General features: G+C 51.5%; 2 protein-coding genes across 2 annotated transcripts; both read left to right on the forward strand.

Moving 5' to 3' along the window:
* The first annotated feature begins 1 nt into the window (after position 1).
* On the forward strand, positions 2–6,891 carry GID4 (GID complex subunit 4 homolog). The gene is made up of 6 exons (XM_068207221.1): positions 2–448; positions 1,724–1,783; positions 2,484–2,591; positions 3,256–3,357; positions 4,371–4,501; positions 5,685–6,891. The coding sequence occupies exons 1-6, from the start codon at positions 17–19 to the stop codon at positions 5,746–5,748; spliced, it is 897 nt and encodes a 298-aa protein (XP_068063322.1). The 5' UTR covers positions 2–16; the 3' UTR covers positions 5,749–6,891.
* Positions 6,892–8,921: 2,030 nt separating this feature from the next.
* Positions 8,922–19,256, forward strand: DRG2 (developmentally regulated GTP binding protein 2). Its single transcript, XM_068207225.1, has 13 exons — positions 8,922–9,071; positions 10,144–10,304; positions 11,585–11,674; positions 12,716–12,776; positions 13,745–13,835; positions 14,175–14,247; positions 14,387–14,477; positions 14,655–14,752; positions 15,621–15,697; positions 16,378–16,466; positions 17,303–17,361; positions 17,773–17,826; positions 17,913–19,256. The coding sequence occupies exons 1-13, from the start codon at positions 9,008–9,010 to the stop codon at positions 17,997–17,999; spliced, it is 1,095 nt and encodes a 364-aa protein (XP_068063326.1). The 5' UTR covers positions 8,922–9,007; the 3' UTR covers positions 18,000–19,256.
* The last annotated feature ends 1,720 nt before the right edge of the window (positions 19,257–20,976 follow it).

A 20,976-nucleotide genomic window follows, 5' to 3' on the forward strand; every position in this document is an offset into this window, starting at 1 on the left:
GGTGGCAGCACAACCAATGGCCGCCCCGGCGTCGTGCCAGCAGCCAATCAGAGTCAGGGGACGCCCCTCAGGCTCGCGCGCGGGGGCCAATGGGAGCGCGCGGAGGCGCTGCCAGGAGGCCCCGACCCAACGGCGGCCGCGGCGTGAGGGAGCGGAGCGGAGCGGAGCGGAGCGGGCGGCGTCCCCCGGCCGCACCCCGGCCCCGGCCACGCTGGCGCCCGGGGACCCTCCCGAGATGCCGGTTCGGAGCGAGAGGCGCCGCGCTGGAGGGGCGGGGGGCTCGGCCTCCTCCCCTGCCACCGGAGCGGCCGCAAGCAGCCTAGTGCCGCCGCCCCCCATCAACACGGCGCAGCCCGGAGTGGCCACTTCGCTTCTCTACAGCGGGGCCAAGTTCCGCGGGCAGCAGCGCAGCAAAGGCAACGCCTACGAGGTGGAGGTCGTCATGCAGGTGAGGGGGGTGGCGGGGCGAGCCGGGCCCTGGCGGGGCGGGAACGGCCACCGCGGCCTGAGGCAAGCTGGTCCCCCCAGGGCCCGGCCACCGCGGCCTGAGGCGAGCTGGTCCCCCCAGGGCCCGGCCACCGCGGCCTGAGGCGAGCTGGTCCCCCCCCCCGCTCGCCTCAGGCCGCGGTGGCCGATCCCGCCCTGCCGGCCCCTTGCGACAGCACCCGCATCACCCTACCCCTCGATATCAGGGGGAATTTCTTCGCAGAAAAGGTCACTAAACATTGGAATGGGCTGCTTAGGGAGGTGGTGGAGTCACCATCCCTGGAGGTGTTTAAGGAAGGACTGGACGTGGCACTCAGTGCTGTGGTCTGGTTGACAAGGTGGTGAATCAGTCACAGGATGGGCTGGATGATCTCAGCTCTTTTCCGACCTCAGTGATTCTGTGATGATTCCAAGCCGGCGGGGTATTTTTATGTTCGCTTCTCCGCGTTCCTGGTGGGATTTGTTGTGGTGGGGACATCCCATGGCTGCTCAGCTCCACTGCACGCTGTCACCTCGCAGGGGCTGGCTGTGGTTTTGTGCTTAAAAACGCTGCTTTTGTGCCGAAATCGTGGCTGTTTTGCATGTGTCAGCTGAGGAGAGGGGGCCTCCTCTCCCTGTGCTGAGCACAGGGAAACGTTGCTGTCCTTTGGTCACAGGTGGAGGATATCCATCTTCTCACGGGTGGAGGTTTGCACTTCCCTGAATAACTCACTGCGTGTTTTGAAAGAGGATCTGGAGATGTCGGGGGAAAGAAAAAATCCCTTGGAAAATCCCTGCTTTTAAAGGAGCAGGCAAATCCTTGCCTAGTTTCTGCACAGCACAGGCAGAGAGATGCAGCCTGGTAACTCAAAATGCAGGTGGCATAAAAGCTTTAGATTTAGGAGAAAGGCCTGTAAAATGCTGGGGGTGTGGGTGATTCTTCCAGGGATGCTTTTTCTTGGAGAACACTGTGAGTCAGATCCCTTCCGGCTGGAAAGGGGATTTGCTTCCTGCTGGAGAGTTCTGGACAGAGGGTGTTGTCTTGGGAGCAGGCCTGGGATGTGGAGGCTTCCAGAGGTGAGCTGGGCACCTGCAAATGATCTTTCCAGGTGGTTCTCATAATGGAAAAGTGCTGTGAATATAGGGCAGTGGGTACCAGCTGGAGCTGAAATTATCTTTGGAAAGGTTAGAAACTGCTTTGGATCAAGTATGCACCTTCATGCCTGTTTTTATGGTTGGACTTTACACTCTTTTCCAGCATGTGGATATGGAAAACTCCTACCTCTGTGGATACTTGAAGATTAAAGGCCTTACAGAGGTGAGTGTTAACTGCAAAACAACACAAAAGGGGGGCTCTGTGAAGGCTTTTTTTTTTTTTTCCTGGTGGAGTGAGAGAAGCTGCTGCCAAAAATAGGAAGTGGTGAGGTTGAGCATGGTGTAGATTTGATCAAAGGGGATCAGCTGGGGAATGGTGCTGGCTGTAAATGTCACAGGTGATCATCCAGCTGGGAGCTCCATGGAATCATTTAAAGTTGGAAAAGCCCTCTAAAATCATTGAGTCCAACCAGTGACCCAGGACCCAGCCAGGTCCACCACTTCCCTGGGCAGCCTGTTCCAACATTTAACCACTCTTTTGAATTGTTCCTGATATCCAATCTAAACCCCCCTTGGTGCAATTTGAGGACATTTCTTCTTGTTCTGTCCCTTGTTCCTTGGGAGCAGAGCCTGACCCCCACCTGGCAGCCCCCTCAGCTGCTTGTGTTCCAAATCCTTCCCCACAGCCCAGCTCTGACATGTCTCCTGGTTTCATAAAGTGAAGAAAAGCTGGAATAAAAGCGTGAAAGAGTCAGCCTTGGAGAGGTGTGGGGCAGGACAAGGGATGGGAGCAGCAGCCGCCTCAGATTGCCCAGAGCTCTCCCTGGGAGATGCTTTTTGCTGAGTGCATGGAGCTCTGTCTGCTCTTGGGTTTGTGTCTGTAGGTGACAGTTGTGACCCCACCTTTGTCTCCCCTCTGCCAGGAGTACCCAACCCTCACCACGTTCTTCGAGGGTGAAATAATCAGTAAGAAGCACCCGTTCCTAACACGCAAGTGGGACGCCGACGAAGACGTGGATCGTAAACACTGGGTAAATAAATCTGGGGGCAGAGGGTGGGTCTGGGCTGCTGGTTTGGAGGAGAGGTGCGGTGTGTGCCAACGCAAGAGCTGGCAGAAAGGCCTGGAGTCCTCTCCTTTTTGCTGTTTCCCTCCTTCTCCCACTGGGATCTTTGCAAGTAGAGGTCTCTTCAGCAAGCTGTGATCTGTGATGAGGGAGGGGATGTTTTGTTTTCCACTTGTTTGCCTGGGGGTTGGAAGGGAGCAGGAGCAATCCCTATCTCTTGACCCCCTAAGAGAACACACTCCTTATTTTTGGAGACTTATTGCAAAATGGAATGGAGAAGGGGAAAGGGATCCCACGAGCACGGGTAGGGTAGTTGGTACCTGTGTCCCTGCTCAGGGCAGGGTGTACCTGCTGCTGTGTTGTGAGGCCACAGCAACCACTTGATCACCCCCCCACCCTTGACCTTGGCTGTTGTCTGCCAAGCTTTGATGTTTGTTGTATTTCTGTCAAAGTATCTTCCTCTGGAAGTGCAGGAGCTTCTCCAGCCAGGCTGGATATTGCTGTGAGTGTCAGTAGGTAGATTTCCCTCCTAAACAGCAGCTGGTACTAGAAGTTCTATTCCTGGAATAAACATCCTGGGTTGTTTTTTTTTCTTTTCTTTTCTTTTCTTTTTTTTTTTTTTTTGTTTCAGGGAAAGTTCCAGGCTTTTTACCAGTATGCAAAAACATTTAACTCTGATGACTTTGATTATGAAGATCTAAAAAATGGGGACTATGTCTTCATGAGATGGAAGGTAAACCCTGCCTGTCTCCTTCTCTGCTGAGCTGCTTGCAAGGCACTGACAGAGACTTGAGATGTCTCAGAGCTTTTCCAGCTATGATGGTTTAATGAAAGATCTCACCCTGTCAACCCCAAAACCCACTGTACTTGCAAGTTCCAGTATGACTCTTGTCTAGCCAGCTAATTGTGTCCTTAAGGGCTGCAGTCATGGCTAAAAACACAACAGGAAAATCTTGCCTGGTGATGCTGCAGAGGATGAGAGAATTGATGTCTCCAGTCCCCGTGTGGGGCCTGTGTTTGATGCTTTGGCCAGTCTGCAGCTCTGTTCTTCAGCTGGGATCATCACAGAGTCACCATAGACTGGTTTGGCTTGGAAGGAACCTTAAAGCTCATCTTGTTCCCTCCTCCTGCCTAGGGCAGGGACACCTCCCACTATTCCAGGTTGCTCCAAGCCCTGAAGCCCTGTCCTTGGACACTACCAGGGATCCAGGGGCACTCACAGCTTCTCTGGGTCCTATTTGCCTTGGCCTCCCCACCTTCACAGGGAAAAATGTCATCCCAATATCCCATCTAACCCTGCCCTGTGGCAGTGGGTAGCCATTCCCTGTCTTCCTGTCACTCCATGTCCTTAGCAAAGCTCCTCTCCACCTTTCCCATAAGCTCCCATAAGTGTTGAAAAGCTCCAGTGGTAACTCCCTGGGGCCTTCTCTTCATTCTCAGGCTCTGACTCCCAGTTTTGCAATGGGCTTCTGGCTTGCAAGGGACAGGTGTTGAAACTGATCTCTTGCACTCTTAAAACCCATTCTGTTCTCAGTTATCTGCTTCCCTGTGAGGTCCCTGCAGTGGCAGGTGGTGAAGGGACACTGGTCTCTGCTCTGGGCTGCTGAGAGTGCAGGGAGTGCTCAGCCAGGAATGTCTTCATGTTAGTGGGTGCCAATACTTGGTTTGGGAGGGCAGATTGGGGTGGGGTGGGGTGGGGCTGTATTTGACCAACATTTTAAGATGCAGCCTATGTTTTGAATGCAGGAGCAGTTCCTAGTCCCAGATCACACCATCAAGGACATCAGTGGTGCTTCCTTTGCTGGTTTCTATTACATCTGCTTTCAGAAGTCAGCAGCATCTATAGAGGGCTATTACTACCATAGGAGTTCAGAATGGTAAGGAAGCTTCCTGCCTCCTGAAGATTTAAACCAAGCTGTGACTCCTCTCCTGCTTGTCCCCAATCTTGGGAGTGTCCAGGCAGGAGATTCAGGCTGGTGGTTGGACCTTGGGGCTGAAGCGGGGGATGTGGGCCATGGCTGGCCTGAGCAGGCTGGTGTAGTCCATTGGTGTGATATAAAGTGCTGCCCTTATGGGAAGGGGGAGGAAACTTGGGATGGCAGGATGGAGAAGGGAAGATGATACAGGGTCTGGAGAAGTGCTGTGAGGGAGCTCGGTTCTCCTAAGGAGCAGCTTGGCTGTTGCTCCCTTTAGGCAGAAATCTCGTCAGGCCAGTGTTTTGTATTCTGAGGTCCTTGGGGTGTTGCTGTTAAGACTAGAGAACAGTCAAAGCTAATTGGTGGGGTTTTTGTTGAAGACAAGTAGCTGTGGAGAGCTCTTTTCCCTTGCATCATTGTCATGAGCAGCAGGTGGATGGCTGGAAGCTCTCAGGGGGAGGGAAGGAACCAGGAGGCTTTCAGACACATTCCCTCTAGCTGAGCTTTGAAAGACTCATGTGTAATTTGCACTTGTAGCAAACACTGTTTGAACTTGAAAGTTGTTGAACTTCAAAGGGAGTCCAAAAAACCACCACAGTCAGCCCACTGGAATGCTGCCTTGCTGCAGGTGGCTCAGAGGGACCAGAGTGGGAATTACAGGATCATTAAGGTTGGAAAAAAACCTCCAAAATAATCAAGTCCAACCTTTGACCGAATACCGCCATTCCCTCTAAACCCTAAATTGAATGTCTGTTTGATTTCTGAGCACTTCTAGGGATGGTAATTCCTCCACTTCTCTGGGAAGGCCATTCCAGGTCTAAACCATTCTTTCAGTGAGGAATTTTATTCTCATATCCAACCTGAACCTCTCCTGGTACAACTTGAGGCTGCTTCCCCTTGTCCTATCACTAGTTTTGTGGGAAAAGAGAACGACCCCCACGTGGCTGCACCCTCCTGTCAGGGAGTTGTAGAGTGATGAGGAGCAATGCTGAGTCCTGCCAGGATTTTGGCACGGTGGGAAGTGGCTGTTGGATGTCTGAGCACTCTGGGTGTGTAAACGGGGAGAGAAGAGCAGCCAGCAGAGTGTCTGCTCTGTGGCTGCCAAGCAGGAACTCTGTGTAATCCTCTCTTCCTTCTCTGCCAGGTATCAGTCATTGAATTTAACACACGTTCCCGAGCACAGTGCTCCTATCTACGAGTTCCGATGACAGCTGTCCACATCTGATAGCGCCCAGAAGCAAACGGGCAGGAGAGCATGGCCTGCCAGGAGAACTGTCCCTGTGGGAGCACGGCAATGCACGCTTCTCTCCTGCCCTTGGACTCGAGAGAGAGAGAGCCTGGATGTTAACTCACCCAGCCCGAGGAGCTGCTGGAGCTTGATTCTCCCTCCTGTCGAGTGGCCATTTGATCTTTACTCTGGTTTTAAGCTACTTTAATGCACTTTCTTGTTGCACAGCTCGTTTCTCTGTCACTGAAGTTCCTCCCGGCTCTCCTCTGGAAGCTGTTTCTCAGTAGCTGGAATCAGTGCTCTGGCCTCTAAATAATAAGGAAATGTAAGCTCAAGGCTTATATTTTCCTTGTTACATCCTGATGTGGGTTGAAATCACCAGGATTCAGGTTTCTTGCCCAGATTTCCAGCTGTGGTGCTCCCAGAGCCAGGTCCTGGGTGTGAGGCTCAGCTGTGGAGTCTGTTGGGGGAGTGTTGGCTGAGGTAAGGCTGGAATGAGGCTTTGCTGGCTAACAAGGTAGCTGCAGATCTTTCAGGAACACTGGCCCTTTGGAGCTGGGAGCTGTTCCTGTGTCTGGATACGCCATTGGGAATTAATTTGATGTACGGACTTCCAGGCTCTCAGTAAAGTGGATCTGAACTCTGCTTGTAGGTGTATATTTGCTCTTTACTTAAGTTAAGGGTAAAAAAAAAAGTTAAAAAAAAAACAAAAAAAAACACCCTTTTATTAAAAAAAAAAAAAAATCTATTTTTATGGTTCCTTTGCCAAAGGACCCTATGGCAAATGCACAAATACTGGATTCCATGTTACTGTTTTCACATTGAAAACCAGGAATGTCTGTGTTTTTATATCTGTGTCTGTATCCAGCTAAGCTTTGGGAACATAACCAGAGCACAAACGCTGAGCAGCGTCGCCCTGGGACCGCTCAGCCTTTGTACTCCCCCTTCATGCTTCACCACCACTGCTTGACACCTTTTTACAAGGAAAAACAAGAAAAAAGTTTTAAAAAAACCCTTCTCAGTAGCTCCCCCCGACTCTGAATGTTCCAAGTGACATAACGCTCCTGTGCCAAAGCGTGTGCATGCGTGTGGGGTGGTTTTTTTAAAGACACTTTAAAACTTGGCCTCAGTTGTGTTTTTACCTTGTCAGCCCCACCTGTGGGGCTTTGTGAGAGTTTAGTTTGCCCTTTTTTCTGGCTGTTTTAAAGCCCAGCTTCCTCCAGGCAGACGTGTGGTACGGCTGGTGCTGAGGATGGATTTTCCACCTGGGAGAGGGGATTGAAGCCTCCGCGTGCCGGCACGAGGTGCTTTGGGTTTTGCTTCTTTTTAACTAATTTCCCTTTTGGCAGCAGTTATAACTTGTTTAAGCCTTAAGGAGGAAGGAGTCAGGGCTTGGAGAGCCCTTTCCTCTATTCCAAGTTGGGATTTGGAGTGCCTGGTCTCGGGAGATGATGCGGAATTCGCCCGCCTCGCGCGTGCTGCTCTCCGTGGATCAGTCATTCTCCCCGTGGACAGATGCCTGGGGGAGAAGGGAGAGACCTGGCCCTTCCCAGGGACTGTGTGCTGGTGCCTTGGCTGTTGCTGGGGGATGTGCAGGGACAGCACTGAGGTGATTTGGGGCTGTGAGCAGAACGTTTGGGAAGCGTGTTCCCATTTTAATTTGCTCCTCTTGGAGAAACTCAGCCCCTTTGGAGGAGAGGGGTCTCCTCATGGGTGGTGCTGGGAGATGTTCTGGTTTTAGAGGTGAAAACCAGTGGTGCTGCTCCACTGTGACCAAGTGTGGGAGTGAAGCCTCCTTCCCAGGTGCTGTGTGAGTGCAGGGGCCCAGCTCCAAGGGCTTTTCCCAGCCCTCTGGAGCTGTCTGTGCAATGCTGCTGGTGGCACCAGTGTCCCTGCGCTCCCCAGGGCTGTCAGTGCCAGAGGGACACTTGGATTTCTGATATGGTTTAGTTGAATTAACCCTGTTCGTTGGCAGAAGCTGAGTTAGGATGGTCCTGGGGGTGTTTAACACGTGTAACTATCCCTAAACCAATGAAGTTGGGTTGTTTTGGTTTTTTTTAAGACTTGATATGTTGTGAGAAGGGTGTGGAAGGAGCATCCTGCTCTGTGCCTGCCTTCTTCCCACCATCCTGAAGGGAATTGCAGCTTAGATCCAGAACTGTCTGGATGTCATGTGTGGCAGGAGCCGAGCAGGCTGTGGAGCTGAGGGTTTTGCAGGGGCTGTTGGTGTGTGGATTTTCCCTCCTCAAAGGCCGTTGCTTTGTTTTTTTCCTTTTCTTTGACCTGTTTGAGTTGAGGGGAGATGTTCTGTACGTCGTGGTGTGGTGAGAGGGAATGGCCCAAGGGAGGATCTGGGGGGCAGAGGTGAGAAATGGGATCTCTGGGCTTGGGAGAGGATGTGATGTCTCTTGAAGCACTCTGGCTGCAGCAGGGTGTCTGTGTGGGGGCCGAGGAGGAGTTTTGTGGAGTGATCAACATCCAAATTAAACACGAATTCTGTTGAAGGGGTCTGTGTCCGTGTGTGTTTGTCCACCACAGCACTTTGTGATTCCTGGGCATCGCTGTGCTTCGTCCCCTTCCTTGAGGGCTTCTCCAGGAATCCCAGCAGCTTCTGATGGCCTTAATTCACAGACTCTCAGAATTATTAAAGCTGGAAAAGACCCCTGAGAGCATCGAGGCCAGCCTGTGTCCGATCCCCACCTTTTCACTTGGTGGCACTGAGTGTCACATCCAGTCTTTTCCATGAACACCTCCAGGGATGGGGCCTCCACCAACCTCCCTGGACGGACTGTTCCAATATCTAATCACCCTTTCGGGGAAAAAAATTCCTCCTGATGCCCAACCTGAACCTCCCCCGGCCCCCTTGGGGCTGTTTCCTCGTGTCCTGTCGCTGGGTGCCCGGGAGAAGAGCCCGATCCCCCCGGCTCCACGGTCCTTCCAGGATCCAGCCTTAATTAGAGGAGCAGGAGGAGGCAGTCCCGGTGAGGGGCTCCCCTGCTTTCTGAGACCTTTCCCATTGAGCCTCTCCCTCCGTAGCCTCCTGTCGCCGCAGCTCTCGCCCCCACGCGGGGTCAGCTCCCTGGGGACCCTCCCGGTGCCGCCGGGGGGGCGGCGGGCGGAACGCGGGGCGCGGGGCTCGGGGCGCGGCCGGAGCTCGCAGTGCGCTGCGGCCCGGACGTGTGACGGGGACGGACGGCCGGGCCGGCGGCGCTTCCGGCGGGCGCGGAGCGGGGCCCGCCATGGGCATCCTAGAGAAGATCTCGGAGATCGAGAAGGAGATCGCCCGCACGCAGAAGAACAAAGGTGCGGAGGGCGGCCGGGACCCGGGGACAGCGGGCGGGCTGGGCGGCTGGGGGTAGGGGGGGGGCACAGGTGGTCTTTGAGTTATGGCGGGGCTGAGAGGGCTCCGAGGGAAGAGGGGACTGGGAACTGTGGGGAGCCTGGGGGTGAGGTGGGCTGCGAGCTATGGGGGGCTGGGAGAGGCTGTGGGCACTGTGGGGGCTCGGCGTTGTGGGGTCTGGGAGGGGCTCTGTGGGAAGAGGTGGGGGGCAGGAGGGGGGCGTTGTGAAGCTGGGGGGTCTTTGGGGACACAGAGGGCTGGATCGGGGGTGCTGGGAGCAGGGTGAGCCCTGGGGCTGTGTGGGGAGGGCGGGGGCCGCTCTCTTTCCTGCCCTGTGCTGCAGGCGCAGCCCCCCCGGAGCTGGGAGCGGGGCCCATCTCGAGTCCCGCTGGCACAGGAGGCTCCTGCTCTTTGAGTGCTCTGGGGGCTCCCCGTGGGCTCTGCCAGAGCTGCTGCCGGGGCTGTGGGCTCTGGTAAATGATAGAAATAAACCTGGGAGCTCCTGCTTTCATGCCCTTATCTGTTACAAAGCGAGACAGCTACCTTCCTTTTTTTTTCTGGTTCAGGTGTAAATTCAAGTGTTTTGCCAGGACTGAGGCAGGAAAGTACTTTCACACATGTGAGCTCTGGGTTAAATGTGTCTTTAAAAGCTGACAGGAGGAGGGGAAAATAAGCTGGTCGTTTTGGGGTGCTGACTGTGAGCAGGTGTAAGGAGGGGCTGCTCCCCCTGTGACCTCTCTCCTGAACTGGCTCCCTTCATTCCTGCACCTGCTCTCCCTCTGCCCTGCTCCTTTAACTCAGGAATTTTTTGGCTGTTTCCCTCCACTCTGACTTCGTGCAGGTCCCTGGAAGGTTTGCTCTCAGTGCCCAGGGTTCCATAAAGTGATGGAACAGCTGGGGGCAGCTCGGTGCCTGGCCATGCTCGAGATGCTGACCAAGATCCATAAGTGTTTCCTTTTTAGGAGGGTTCTCGCCCCCAAAAGCAAATCACCAGCAACTTTCTGCCACCCAGCTCTTGTCTTTGTGTCATTGCAGCCACAGAGTACCACCTGGGCCTGCTGAAGGCAAAGCTTGCAAAATACAGAGCTCAGCTGCTGGAACCCTCCAAATCGCCGGCTGCCAAGGGCGAGGGCTTCGATGTGATGAAATCGGGAGATGCCCGGGTGGCACTGATCGGTTTTCCTTCTGTGGGGAAGGTCAGTCAGGCTTTGTGCTCCCTGTGTCTCCAGGCTGGGGTTTGCAGTGTGCTGTAAACGCAGGTGAACGCGGTGGGAAGGAACGCTGATGTGTGACTCCAGCTCAGAAGCTGAATGATTTCTTTATTATAACTGTGCTATAATCCATTCATGTACTATTTAAAGGAGACACTAAAACTACAAACCTGCTTTTCTAACTCCCATATCTAACTAATAACTCATGCCCCTCTCTGAGAGTGCAGCCACAGGTGGGTTGGATTGGCCATCAGCTCCAACAATCCTCACCAGAACCCAACCAAGCAATCACACCAGGTGAACGATTCTCCAAACACATTCCACACGGGGAAAACAAGGAGCAGAAATGGAATTGTTTTCTCTTTCTGTCCTCTGTGCTGCTCTATGAAAAAACCCTGGGAGAGAGAAGAATGTGCCTGCCACAGCAGTGGCTGCAGAGCAGGTTTGGGATCACAGCAGCGTGGAATGGTTTGGGTTGGGAGGCACTTTAAAGCTCCTCTGGTGGGATCCCACCTGGAGTCCTGGGCACAGTTCTGGTGTCTCCAGCATGAGGAGAACATGGAACTGTTGGAGCAAGAGGCCACGAGGTTGGAGAGAGGACTGGAGAGCGGAGACAGGCTGAGAGAGTTGGGGCTGGAGAAGAAAAGGTTGTGTGGAGACCTCACAGCACTTTCCAGTAGCTGCAAAGGCTACAGGGAAGCTGGAAAGGGATTCTTTGTAGTGGCAGGAAGAGGGGGAATGGGTTCACACTGAAAGAGGGGGAATTTAGGTGAGATACATGGAAAGAATTCTTCCCTGTGAGGAGGGGGAGGCTCTAGCACAGGGTGCCAGAGCAGCTGTGGCTGCCCCTGGATTCCTGGAAGTGTCCAAGGCCAGGTTGGATGGGGCTTGGAGCAGCCTGGAATAGGGGGAGGTGTCCATGGCAGGGGTGGAATGAAATGGGCTTTGAGGTCACTTCCAACCCAAACCATGCCATGATTCTGTGATCTAGCTGAAAGCTGGAGACGGGGAAACACTCCTTCATGTTGTGTGCTCTGCCCTGTGGAACTCATTGCTGCCTGAACGTTGTTCTTGCCCAGCCCCAGCAGTGCTGAGGAAAGAAAAAAACTGATTTACTTGAGTTCCATCACAGTGTCACCACCTCAGTCCCTGTGCCTGGAACAGCCACAGCACAGCTTCCACAGCCTGAGGAGCCCTTTGGTGCTGCTTGTTTTGCTGAACCTTCTCATTTTCCTGCCTGCTGATGCTGAGCTCTTGCATTTCAGTCCACGTTTCTGAGTTTAATGACCTCGACTGCCAGCGAGGCCGCGTCCTACGAGTTCACCACGCTGACCTGCATCCCAGGAGTCATAGAGGTGAGCAGGATTCTCCTCCAGCTGTGTAAGTGTGTTTGCACCAGCCACACTTGTGCTGCCACTAAGGAACACGCACATCCAAAGGTCTCCAAAGCTGAATTTTGCTTTAAACGTGTGAGTGCTGATGGAGCACTTCCCTGAACTCTTCAGGATTGGCTGCCTGATGAGGATTTTTGTGCTGCTCTTGGACTGACCAGAGCAATACAACAATTCTCAACTGAATTTTGTATAGCCACTGTCGGTGCCAGTGACCAGCTGGCTGCAAACCTTGACAGATTTGTTTTTAATGAAGCTTTACAGAAGCAATCTGTGCTGTGATCACTTTCAAAACAAAATGCAGCTATTCCTGTCCTTGAGGGGTTTTATTAGTGGTGACCTCAGCATCCATCAGTAAAGCAAATAATAAAGGGCATCAAACTGAACAGTGTCCAAGAGTAATGAGGAAATCTGGCTCAGGATGGAAGGGAGAGTTAAATAATGAAAGTAACTGTATTTGTGGGAAAAGGAGTTTAAAGTAACACATTCAAGCAGAGCTGTGAGCTGCAACAACATCTGGAGAGCCAATGCCTGGAGACCAAATCCTAGGAATAAGAGTCTGCTGGGTTTTCTCCTGGTACTGTAAGACCTGCAGCACCCCTGAATAGTTTGATCTATCACAGTAAGAGATGTAGCACTTGTTCATTACTGAGTTTTCTCATTAGACTGAGAAAAGAAGGGTTGTTCTTCCTTTCCATTCCCCAAATTTGGGAATGTGTGACTGCTGTGCTGTTTTCCTGCTGCTTTGTCCAGCTCAGCCACAGGATGCTTTAGGGGGTCAGGATCTAATGCAAGCTGTGTGTGCTGCTGAACACAGCCCGTAGCTCTGGAATTTGCCTCAGGACAGAGCCACGAGCTTTGTGCAGGGTTCCCCTGGCCTGCCAGTTCCATCCAATTCCACTCTCCTCAGGATGTGGACCCCCAGCACAGTGTTTGGGGCTTTTGGGGCAGCTCGGGTGCCCTGCGAGACGCTTTCAACTTTCCATCCTTCCATTTCCCTTTCAGTACAAAGGAGCCAATATTCAGCTGCTGGATCTGCCTGGAATCATCGAAGGAGCAGCTCAAGGTTGGCTCATGTCTGTGTTCATGTACAGGAGGGATTTGCCCTCAGTAGTGCCCCTGGGTGTCTCAGATACACACATGTTGCCTGGGCCAAGAGTTCCTACATTGTCTTTCCAAATTTTTGAGTCCTTGATCCTATGTGAGGCACGATTCCTGTCCCTGAGCCCACAGAAGGGTCTATATGTAGCACAAAGATGGTTTTCTGGAGGTGGGAGCCAAAGCAAGCCAGTCACTTCTCACATCCTTGCCTGAGTGTTAAGTGGCTCATCTGTTTTCTGGTACTGAGGAAATCTATAGAAAGATGCTGGAGAGGAGGAGGGAGAATTACAGCTAAATACTAACCTTGTTTGAGTAATTCCCTGAGTTCCTGCCAGTCCTCCCATGACTCCTGATTCTGGGAAGAGATGTTGGCTTTGTCTCTCTGTGTTGTCATTGTCCTCCTTGGCTGGTTGTTTGTCTGAAAATAGCTTAGGAAATCAGGGAGTCATGGAACATCTGGGAAGGAACCCACAGGGATCATCCAGTCCAACTCCTGGCCCTGCACAGGACACCCCAACAATCCTACCCTGTGCTTGGTGTTGTCCAAACCCTCCTGGAGCTCTGGCAACCTCAGGGCCGTGCCCATTCCGTGGGGAGCCTGGGCAGTGCCCAGAACCCTCTGGGGGAAGAACCTTTTCCTAATATCCAACCATCCAACCTAACCCTCCCTGACACAGCTCCAGCCATTCCCTTGGGTCACTAGAACAGTGTCTTTGTTTCCTAAGGCACCTTCTGGCACTGGTGTCCTCTGTGCTGAGCTCTCTGTGCTGCCTGGAGCTGCTGCCAGGGCTTCCAGCAGCTGACTGCAGCCAGAACAGCACTGCAGGATCTTTTTCCTTGCTTTCAAGCTGCTGCATGGGGCAGGAGTCCCCATCTGTCAGAGCACTCAGCTGGTTCCAGTTGCTGATGTGCATCCCCCTCCTGTGTCCCCAGGGAAGGGCAGAGGCCGGCAGGTGATCGCTGTGGCCAGGACAGCAGACGTGGTTATCATGATGCTGGATGCCACCAAGGGCGAGGTGCAGAGGTGAGTGTGAGCTGGGCTCTGGGCTTGAAAACATGCCAGCTCCCTGAGGAATCGTGGAGAGCACCTGGGGAATGAGGAATTAAATCATTGAGTACAAGATGGGGGTTGTATTCCATGAGAAGCATCCTGCTGACTGGAGTGCGTGCTCAGCTGGAGGGTCATTCCTACAGCACGGCTGTCAGAGATGGGAATGTCAGCCTGGATTTCCACCACAGACTCTGACCTGCATTACAGGGGTTTTAGGCTTGTGGCAGGGCTGTATCAACACAAGAATCAAAAAGGGAAAGGTCTGGGTGTCACCTGGCCACGCTCAGCCTCACAGGTGACGTGTCCCTGCAGGGCCTTGCTGGAGAAAGAACTGGAATCTGTAGGAATCCGGCTGAACAAAAGCAAACCAAATATCTACTTCAAGGTGAGGATTCCTGAGCTCCTGGAGGCACAGCTTGTCTGCTCAAAGCTGAGCTCACTCGGTGCTGCCCCTTGTGTTGGACAGGCTGAGGGGGCTCTGGGCTTTGCAGAATGTTCTTACATTGCTCTTTTGCCTCCTGCAGCCCAAGAAGGGTGGAGGCATCTCCTTCAACTCCACTGTCACGTTGACTCAGTGCTCTGAGAAGCTGGTTCAGCTCATCCTCCATGAATACAGTATCCTTTCCTGAAATGGAAGACCCTTAAGCCATCAGCAGCTCATGGTTTAAGTGCTTCCTGCTGTGAGACAGCCTTGGTGTCACTTTGGTGCTGGCTGGTTGGCAACAGGCTGTCACCAGGGAGCTCAGCCCGTGTGATGTGTTGGGATTTGGGCCTTGACAGTGCCCACCTCAGAAATCTTCAACGCTGAGGTCCTGTTCCGAGAGGATTGTTCCCCTGATGAGTTCATTGATGTGATTGTCGGAAACAGGGTCTACATGCCATGCCTCTATGTGAGTATCCTGGGCAGCCTGGCTTCTGTCACACCAGCATCTCTTTTCTGTGCCAAAGGAAACGTTGGAGCTTCACAGAATCATGGAACAGTTTGGGTGGGAAGGGACCTTAAAGCTCATCTCATTCCACCCCTGCTATGGGTAGGGACACCTTCCCCTATCCCAGAGTGCTCCAAGCCCTGTCCAGCCTGGCCTTGGACACTTCCAGGGATCTAGGGGAAGCCACAACTTCTCTGTGCAACCTGTGCTAGGGCCTCCCTGCCCTCACAGGGGAGAATATTTTCCCAATATCCCATCTAACCCTGCCCTCTCAATTTAAAGCCATTCCCCCTTGTCCTATTACTCCATGACCTTGTTCCTGGCTCCTAAAACAGAAATGATTTGGAGTTTAAGAGGTGGAAAACAGCTCGACAGGGAGTTTTTTATAGGCTTTGGATGTGCAGCTATGTGCTGTGTGTGTTTCCTGGGCCCTCTTGTGGCTGGTGCTGCCCTGGAGCAGCAGAGCTTCCAATCCTAGTGCCAGGCTTTGCTCCCACGTGTGGAGCCTCCAACTCTCCTGCTGCAAGCTCCGTGTTTAACTTTTCACATCTGGTCCCTTGTGTGCCAGAGGTCCCTTTAGGGCTCTGTTTGTAGCCACTGGGTCTGTATGAAATCAAAGAACGTGTTCCAAGTCATCCCAAAGGGAGAATTTTAAAAGGCCAAAATTTATATTCAGCCTTCTGAATTTTAATAGTTTGTTCTACTGAGAGTCTTGGCTTATCTTCTGACAAGATCTGTGTTTCTGTTTCAGGTGCTGGAGCTACCTTGTTCTTTGTACATGTTGCTGAATTGCCTTTTTAAGGGCTGTGTTGTTTTCCCTTTGGTTTAGGTTTATAACAAGATTGACCAGATATCCATGGAGGAGGTGGATCGTCTTGCTCGGAGGCCCCACAGTGTTGTCATCAGGTAGGAGCTGTCACATTGCCTTTTCTACTGGTTTGCCTGGTGGAGGGTTCATTTCACACCCCTTTCTCTAGCTTCTCCCAGGAAGGGACTTCTCCCAGGGCTGCTGGGGTGAGAAGCAGAGCTGCTGTGCAGCTTTTCCCAGATTTCCTTCCCCTGGAGATGCAGGCAGCTTGGCTTCTGTGCTGTCTGCAGGACAGAGTCAAACAGTCTGGCTTGTTTCCTTAGATGTGCTGATATATCTGTTGGGGCTTTGCTGCTTCAAAGCTGTTCACCCTTCTGGAATCATGGATTGGTTTGGGTTGGAAGGGACCCTAAAGCTCATCTCATTCCACCCCCTGCCGTGGGCAGGGACACCTTCCTCTAGATCAGTTTGCTCCAGGCCCCATCCAACCTAGCTTTGAACAATTCCAGAGATGGAGCATGAAACCCTCTGTACAATCTGTTCCAGGGTTTCTCCACCCCTTTAGTAAGGAATTTCTTCCTAATATCTAATCTAACCAAGGCCTCTTTCAGTTTAAGGTAGTTTTACCTTGTGTTTTTCCTGTCCTTGCCTCATTAAAGACTTTCCCCTCATTAAAGACTTTGCCCTCATTCTCCAGCACTTTAATAAAACCATTTCACCTTGTTCTTCTGGATCCCTAAATCACAGCAGCAGTAAACATGATCCTGGTGTTTTGCAGCTGTGGCATGAAGCTGAACCTGGACTACTTGCTGGAAAAGCTCTGGGAGTACCTGGCACTCACCTGCATCTACACCAAGAAACGGGGACGTAAGTGACCACGAGCTGAACAGAAGGTTTGAAAGGCACAGATGCTGCTGCTGCTCGTGGAAGGCAGACAGGGCCGGTACCTTGGAAATGCTGGAATAACACCCTCCCTAATCATCTTTCAGCTCTTGGCAAATGCTTCCTCCTCTGTCTGATCCTGCCGTGTGTGGATCCCACCATGGCCTTGCTGTTGTATTTTACAAGAGCTGAATTTTCATAACTCTTTGCATGATATAGGGGAATAAAGTGTGCAAGTTCACAGCTTTTTCCTTGTTATGCACACTGTGGTGAGCTGTTTAGCCCATCACAACCCAGAAGGAAGTTTCCTGTTCCTGCTGATTTGGTGATTCCCATGCCCTTGGAGGTGACTTTGAGCCTCCTTTTGCTTTATAACCCACTTGCAACTTCTCCCAATGGTGAAGGCACATCTATAACTTGCTCTGTTTGGTTGTGTGCAGCTGAACTTGGGTGGGTGTGAGGAGATCAAGGAATTTCCTGAGCTTGTTAAGCTCTGAAATCTTGGGGATTTTGGTTTTTCCTTGAGCAGCCAGGTGTGTTTTGACTTAGGTGGTTTTGTTTCTCTTTAAGTCAAGGGTTTGGGATGGAGTCAGATCAGGTGGGTTGTGAGGAAGGTGCTGACTGTGTGGAGTGGGTAATTGCAATTGTGGGTAGTGGAGAGCTGATTTGATGCTTTTAGGTACTGGATCCCTGTTCTTTCTGGGAGCAGGAAGGAGGAATTTGGGAGTAGTAAGCACAAGGTGATGTGAGATGGTGTCAGCATTTTAGAACACTCCTGATAGAAATCCAATGCTTTTCCCCCCTCTTCTGCTTCTCCACAGAGAGACCAGACTTTACAGATGCCATTATTCTACGGAAAGGGGCCTCTGTGGAACATGTGGTAATTTTTCTGCATCTTTTACATTTCCCTGTGTGCAGCAGGCAGTTACTCCTGGACCTGCTGTGATTTGTGCTCCATAAAGCTCAGGACATGTCAGTGTTTGGTTGTGCTTCGCCTTTTGTTGCCTTTTATCTGCCTCAGGTTTCTTTCACAGCTGCTATAAAAGGTTTAAACAGTAATTATTTAATGCAGCCCAGTGAAAAAGCACATGGAAACAATGGAATGGGGCTTTATGGGATTGGTGATTCCTGTACCTGTTCTGTATGGTTTCAAGTGCTTTTAACTGGCTCTTAAAGTCTTTATTGTAAATTCTGGCATAGACTCGAGTTTCTTTTAATTCCTGGGTATTGAAAAAGTTGTTTGCAAAGTGGTGAATGTAAATACTTCAACTTCTGCCTGTCTGTCTTGCAGTGCCATCGGATTCACAGATCATTAGCCAGCCAGTTCAAATATGCCTTGGTGTGGGTAAGTGTTAGACAGCAGCTGGAATCCCTGTCTTCAGCTGTCTCTGACTGGTCTTCTAACCCTTCTCTCCATTTTTTGCTTCAAAGGGGACAAGCACAAAGTACAGCCCTCAAAGAGTGGGCTTAACCCATATGATGGAGCATGAAGATGTCATTCAGATCGTAAAGAAGTAACTGCTGGTGCCTGGCCTTGCCTTTAATCACTGCAATTGGAACTGACCATGTAAAAACAAAACAAAACACAGCAAAAAAAAAAAAAAAAAAAAGAAAAAGGAAAAAAAAGAAAAGAAAAGAAAAAGGGAGATGTGTTCCAGAGCCAAGAAAGCTTCTGTGAAGCTCCTTCTCTTGGAGAAAGGCAGAATTGAGGCTACTGTGCTTGCAGGTGGGGATGGGGAAGATGGGTTTCCATCTGGCAGCATTTCAGGCCAAATGATACTTCTTAAAAATGTAAAAGGAGCCAGTTCTTCTAGGGCACAGTTCCACAGACAGCAGTGTCCTGCCCCTTGTGGGGTTTGCACGTGAATCCATGTGCATTCCCAGTGGGAAGTGTTTGGGTTTGTGTGAAAAAATCTGGCCCTGTGCTTTGGGCTGAGAGAACATTGCTGATGCTTTGCTGCTTATCCAGTCACTTAATTTAAGCATTGATCTGAAGCAGAATCAGAGTTTTCCCTCCCCTGCTCTCTGGACATGTCTCTGCAGCTGAGACAACCCCTATTTTTAATGGTCCCACCTCAATTAACACTAAACCTGGCATTCTGTGCCTCTCCATAGCCTTGCAGTGGGGTTTGTAGGACATCCTGGTACTGAGAGATGAGAAATTAAACTGGTAATGGTTAATTAGTCATGGTTAATGGTTAAGTCTAGCCTGGCCAGACTGCAGTGGGGTGTGATCCAAGAGCTGTAGTCTGGGCTGAGGACTCATGTCTGTCATCTTACTCATTGAGGAGCTGCCTTGGCAAATTTCTCCTTTCTTGGGCAGGAGTTGTCGTGCCCTTCAGCCCCCAAGGTGGAGGTCTCATCACCCATGCCCCTAAATTGCAGTTTCAGCTCTTTGGAGCTCAAGGTACCACCCCATGCTGTGTGTTTTACCCCAGCCCTGTTAAACATTGCTTGTCTGGATATTGTTCATCAGAAATCTGGGATTTTTTTAATCATGCTTTTCCATTGAATACTGTTGCTAAACAATTCAGAGTGCCTGATAGAGGACAGCTCTTGCCTTCTGGGCTCAAGAGCTGCCAATAGCTTTTATTTTCTTTCATTGGAAAAGGGTTCGGTCTGACGTGGATGCAGAACTGTGAGGACAGGTGTGACACCTGTCTGAGCAGGGTTCCTCCCCTCCTCCCTGCTCCTTCCCACCCCTCACAACCTGATCGAGCAGAAATGGAAGGATTATTTTATTTGAGAAAATAAAAAATAGTTATTTCATGTGAATGGTGGGTAGTTGGCTTGGTGTGTTTCCTAACTCTCGTTTTTACCTTTGGCCACCTGAGGAATCCTGGCTGATGTCGCAGGAGATTTAGGGGGCAATAGAAGGTGAAGTGGCTGCAAGAGACTGGTGATGAGAGATAAATAGATACCATACACAGTGCCCAAGCTGAGAAGGTGACTTTGAACTCTGTAAGTTCCCTTCCCTGTTCCTGGCTTAGTTCACAGCTGGGGCACAGAGGAAATCCTGACCACGGAGGCAGCGAGTGGAGGACAAGCTCCAAATGATCCCCATTATCCCTGTCTGGCAGTGGAAAGCTGGCCCTTCCCGGTGTGAGCTGGGTGGGATGCTGTTCCAGCACATTAACTCGCCCTTCCCATTTCACATGAAGGTCACACAGGCAGAGTTGCCTTCACAAAGACTAATTTTGGTTTCGTTTTGTCCCTTAGTTTCTGACTTTTCCATCCAAATCCTGCAGCCTGCCAAGCCTTGGCATGGAGCCGGGCAACCAGAACTGCTGACAGGGCTTCATCCTCAGCCCAGGTAGTGCTGGGAGCCAGGGGGTGCTTGGTGTGAGGCTGAAATGCACAGTGTTACCTGCTAAAACCCGTCTTTGAATAGCTGCTGCTACCTCAGTGTGGGTTTCAAATTGATTTTGGCATATCATTGTTAAAACTCCCTCTGCCTAATTAGCTTCATTTAGGAAAATGGGCATTTTATCCTCTTCAAAATGAACACATACATGATTAAAATTGGAACGGGGATGAAGTAAAAATAGTTAAGCTAGAAGGAGCCAACTTCTTTTTTCAGAGAGAGTAGCTTTTTTGGCAGCAAGTTTATAGCTGCATTTGAAAATGCACCATTTAATTGCAGTATTCCTTCTTCCAGGAGCTTCCCTAATTGTTCTGCACTTATGTTAAAAGCAGCAAACGTTGCAGTTCGTGCTGGAGTGAGTTTGCCTCCAAGAGCTCTCCAAGTCCTGAAAAGACAAGGTCCAAAGGGCAAGGGGGAAATCTGCTGCAGCATTAGGGTTGTACTGCAGCCTCCTGAGGTTTATGGAATTTGCAGTATTTCAGTATTTAAAGGTGTTTATGAAAAAGGTGGAGAGGGACTTTTCACAAGGGCGTGCACTGACAGGGAAAGTGGGAATGGTTTTAAACTGAAAGGGGTGATACAGATGAGGTGTTAGGAGGAGATTCTTCCCCTGTGAGGGTAGTGAGGCACTGGCACAGGCTGCCCAGAGAAGCTGTGGCTGCCCCATCCTTGGAAGTGTCCCAGGCCAGGGCTTGGAGCAACCTGGGACAGCGGAAGGTGTCCCTGTCCATGGCAGGGAGTGAATCAGATGAACTTTGAGCTCCCTGCCAACCCAAATCATTCTGGGATTTTATGCATTGACCACAGCCCCTCACTGGGGAGCTGCTGAAGGAAAATGTGATCAGATTCTCCTTGTGTGTTGGGAGAAGGGCTCTCCAGGAGGGTGGGTGCAGGCAGGAGCTGTGAATTTGCCCCCAGAAGAGCAACACCCTGCATTTCTCTGCTGTAGGAGGAAAGCCTTGTCTAGATGATGCTCAGAGAAAGCTGCCCTCAGCAGCCCTGCTCTGTGCTCCTGCCCTTCCCTTGCTCTTGCAGCTGCTCCCTGGCTCATTCATGCTGTGCCCAGGGGGCTGTGCTCATCCTGCCCCATCCCTGGGGCCGTGCAGCACTCCAGGTGTGGAGCAGGGTGGC

This window comes from Anomalospiza imberbis, chromosome 16 (assembly GCF_031753505.1).
Source record: "Anomalospiza imberbis isolate Cuckoo-Finch-1a 21T00152 chromosome 16, ASM3175350v1, whole genome shotgun sequence".
Lineage (NCBI taxonomy): Eukaryota > Metazoa > Chordata > Aves > Passeriformes > Viduidae > Anomalospiza > Anomalospiza imberbis.

Excerpts from the sequence above, each read along its gene's own strand:
- DRG2 (XM_068207225.1), top strand. The coding sequence starts at position 9,008 with ATGGGCATCCTAGAGAAGATCTCGGAGATCGAGAAGGAGATCGCCCGC. Across the intron at positions 14,248-14,386 it reads AACCAAATATCTACTTCAAG|CCCAAGAAGGGTGGAGGCAT; the intron begins GTGAGGATTCCT and ends TGCCTCCTGCAG. Across the intron at positions 14,478-14,654 it reads GCTCATCCTCCATGAATACA|AAATCTTCAACGCTGAGGTC; the intron begins GTATCCTTTCCT and ends TGCCCACCTCAG.
- GID4 (XM_068207221.1), top strand. The coding sequence starts at position 17 with ATGGCCGCCCCGGCGTCGTGCCAGCAGCCAATCAGAGTCAGGGGACGC. Across the intron at positions 449-1,723 it reads AGGTGGAGGTCGTCATGCAG|CATGTGGATATGGAAAACTC; the intron begins GTGAGGGGGGTG and ends ACTCTTTTCCAG. Across the intron at positions 1,784-2,483 it reads AGATTAAAGGCCTTACAGAG|GAGTACCCAACCCTCACCAC; the intron begins GTGAGTGTTAAC and ends CCCCTCTGCCAG.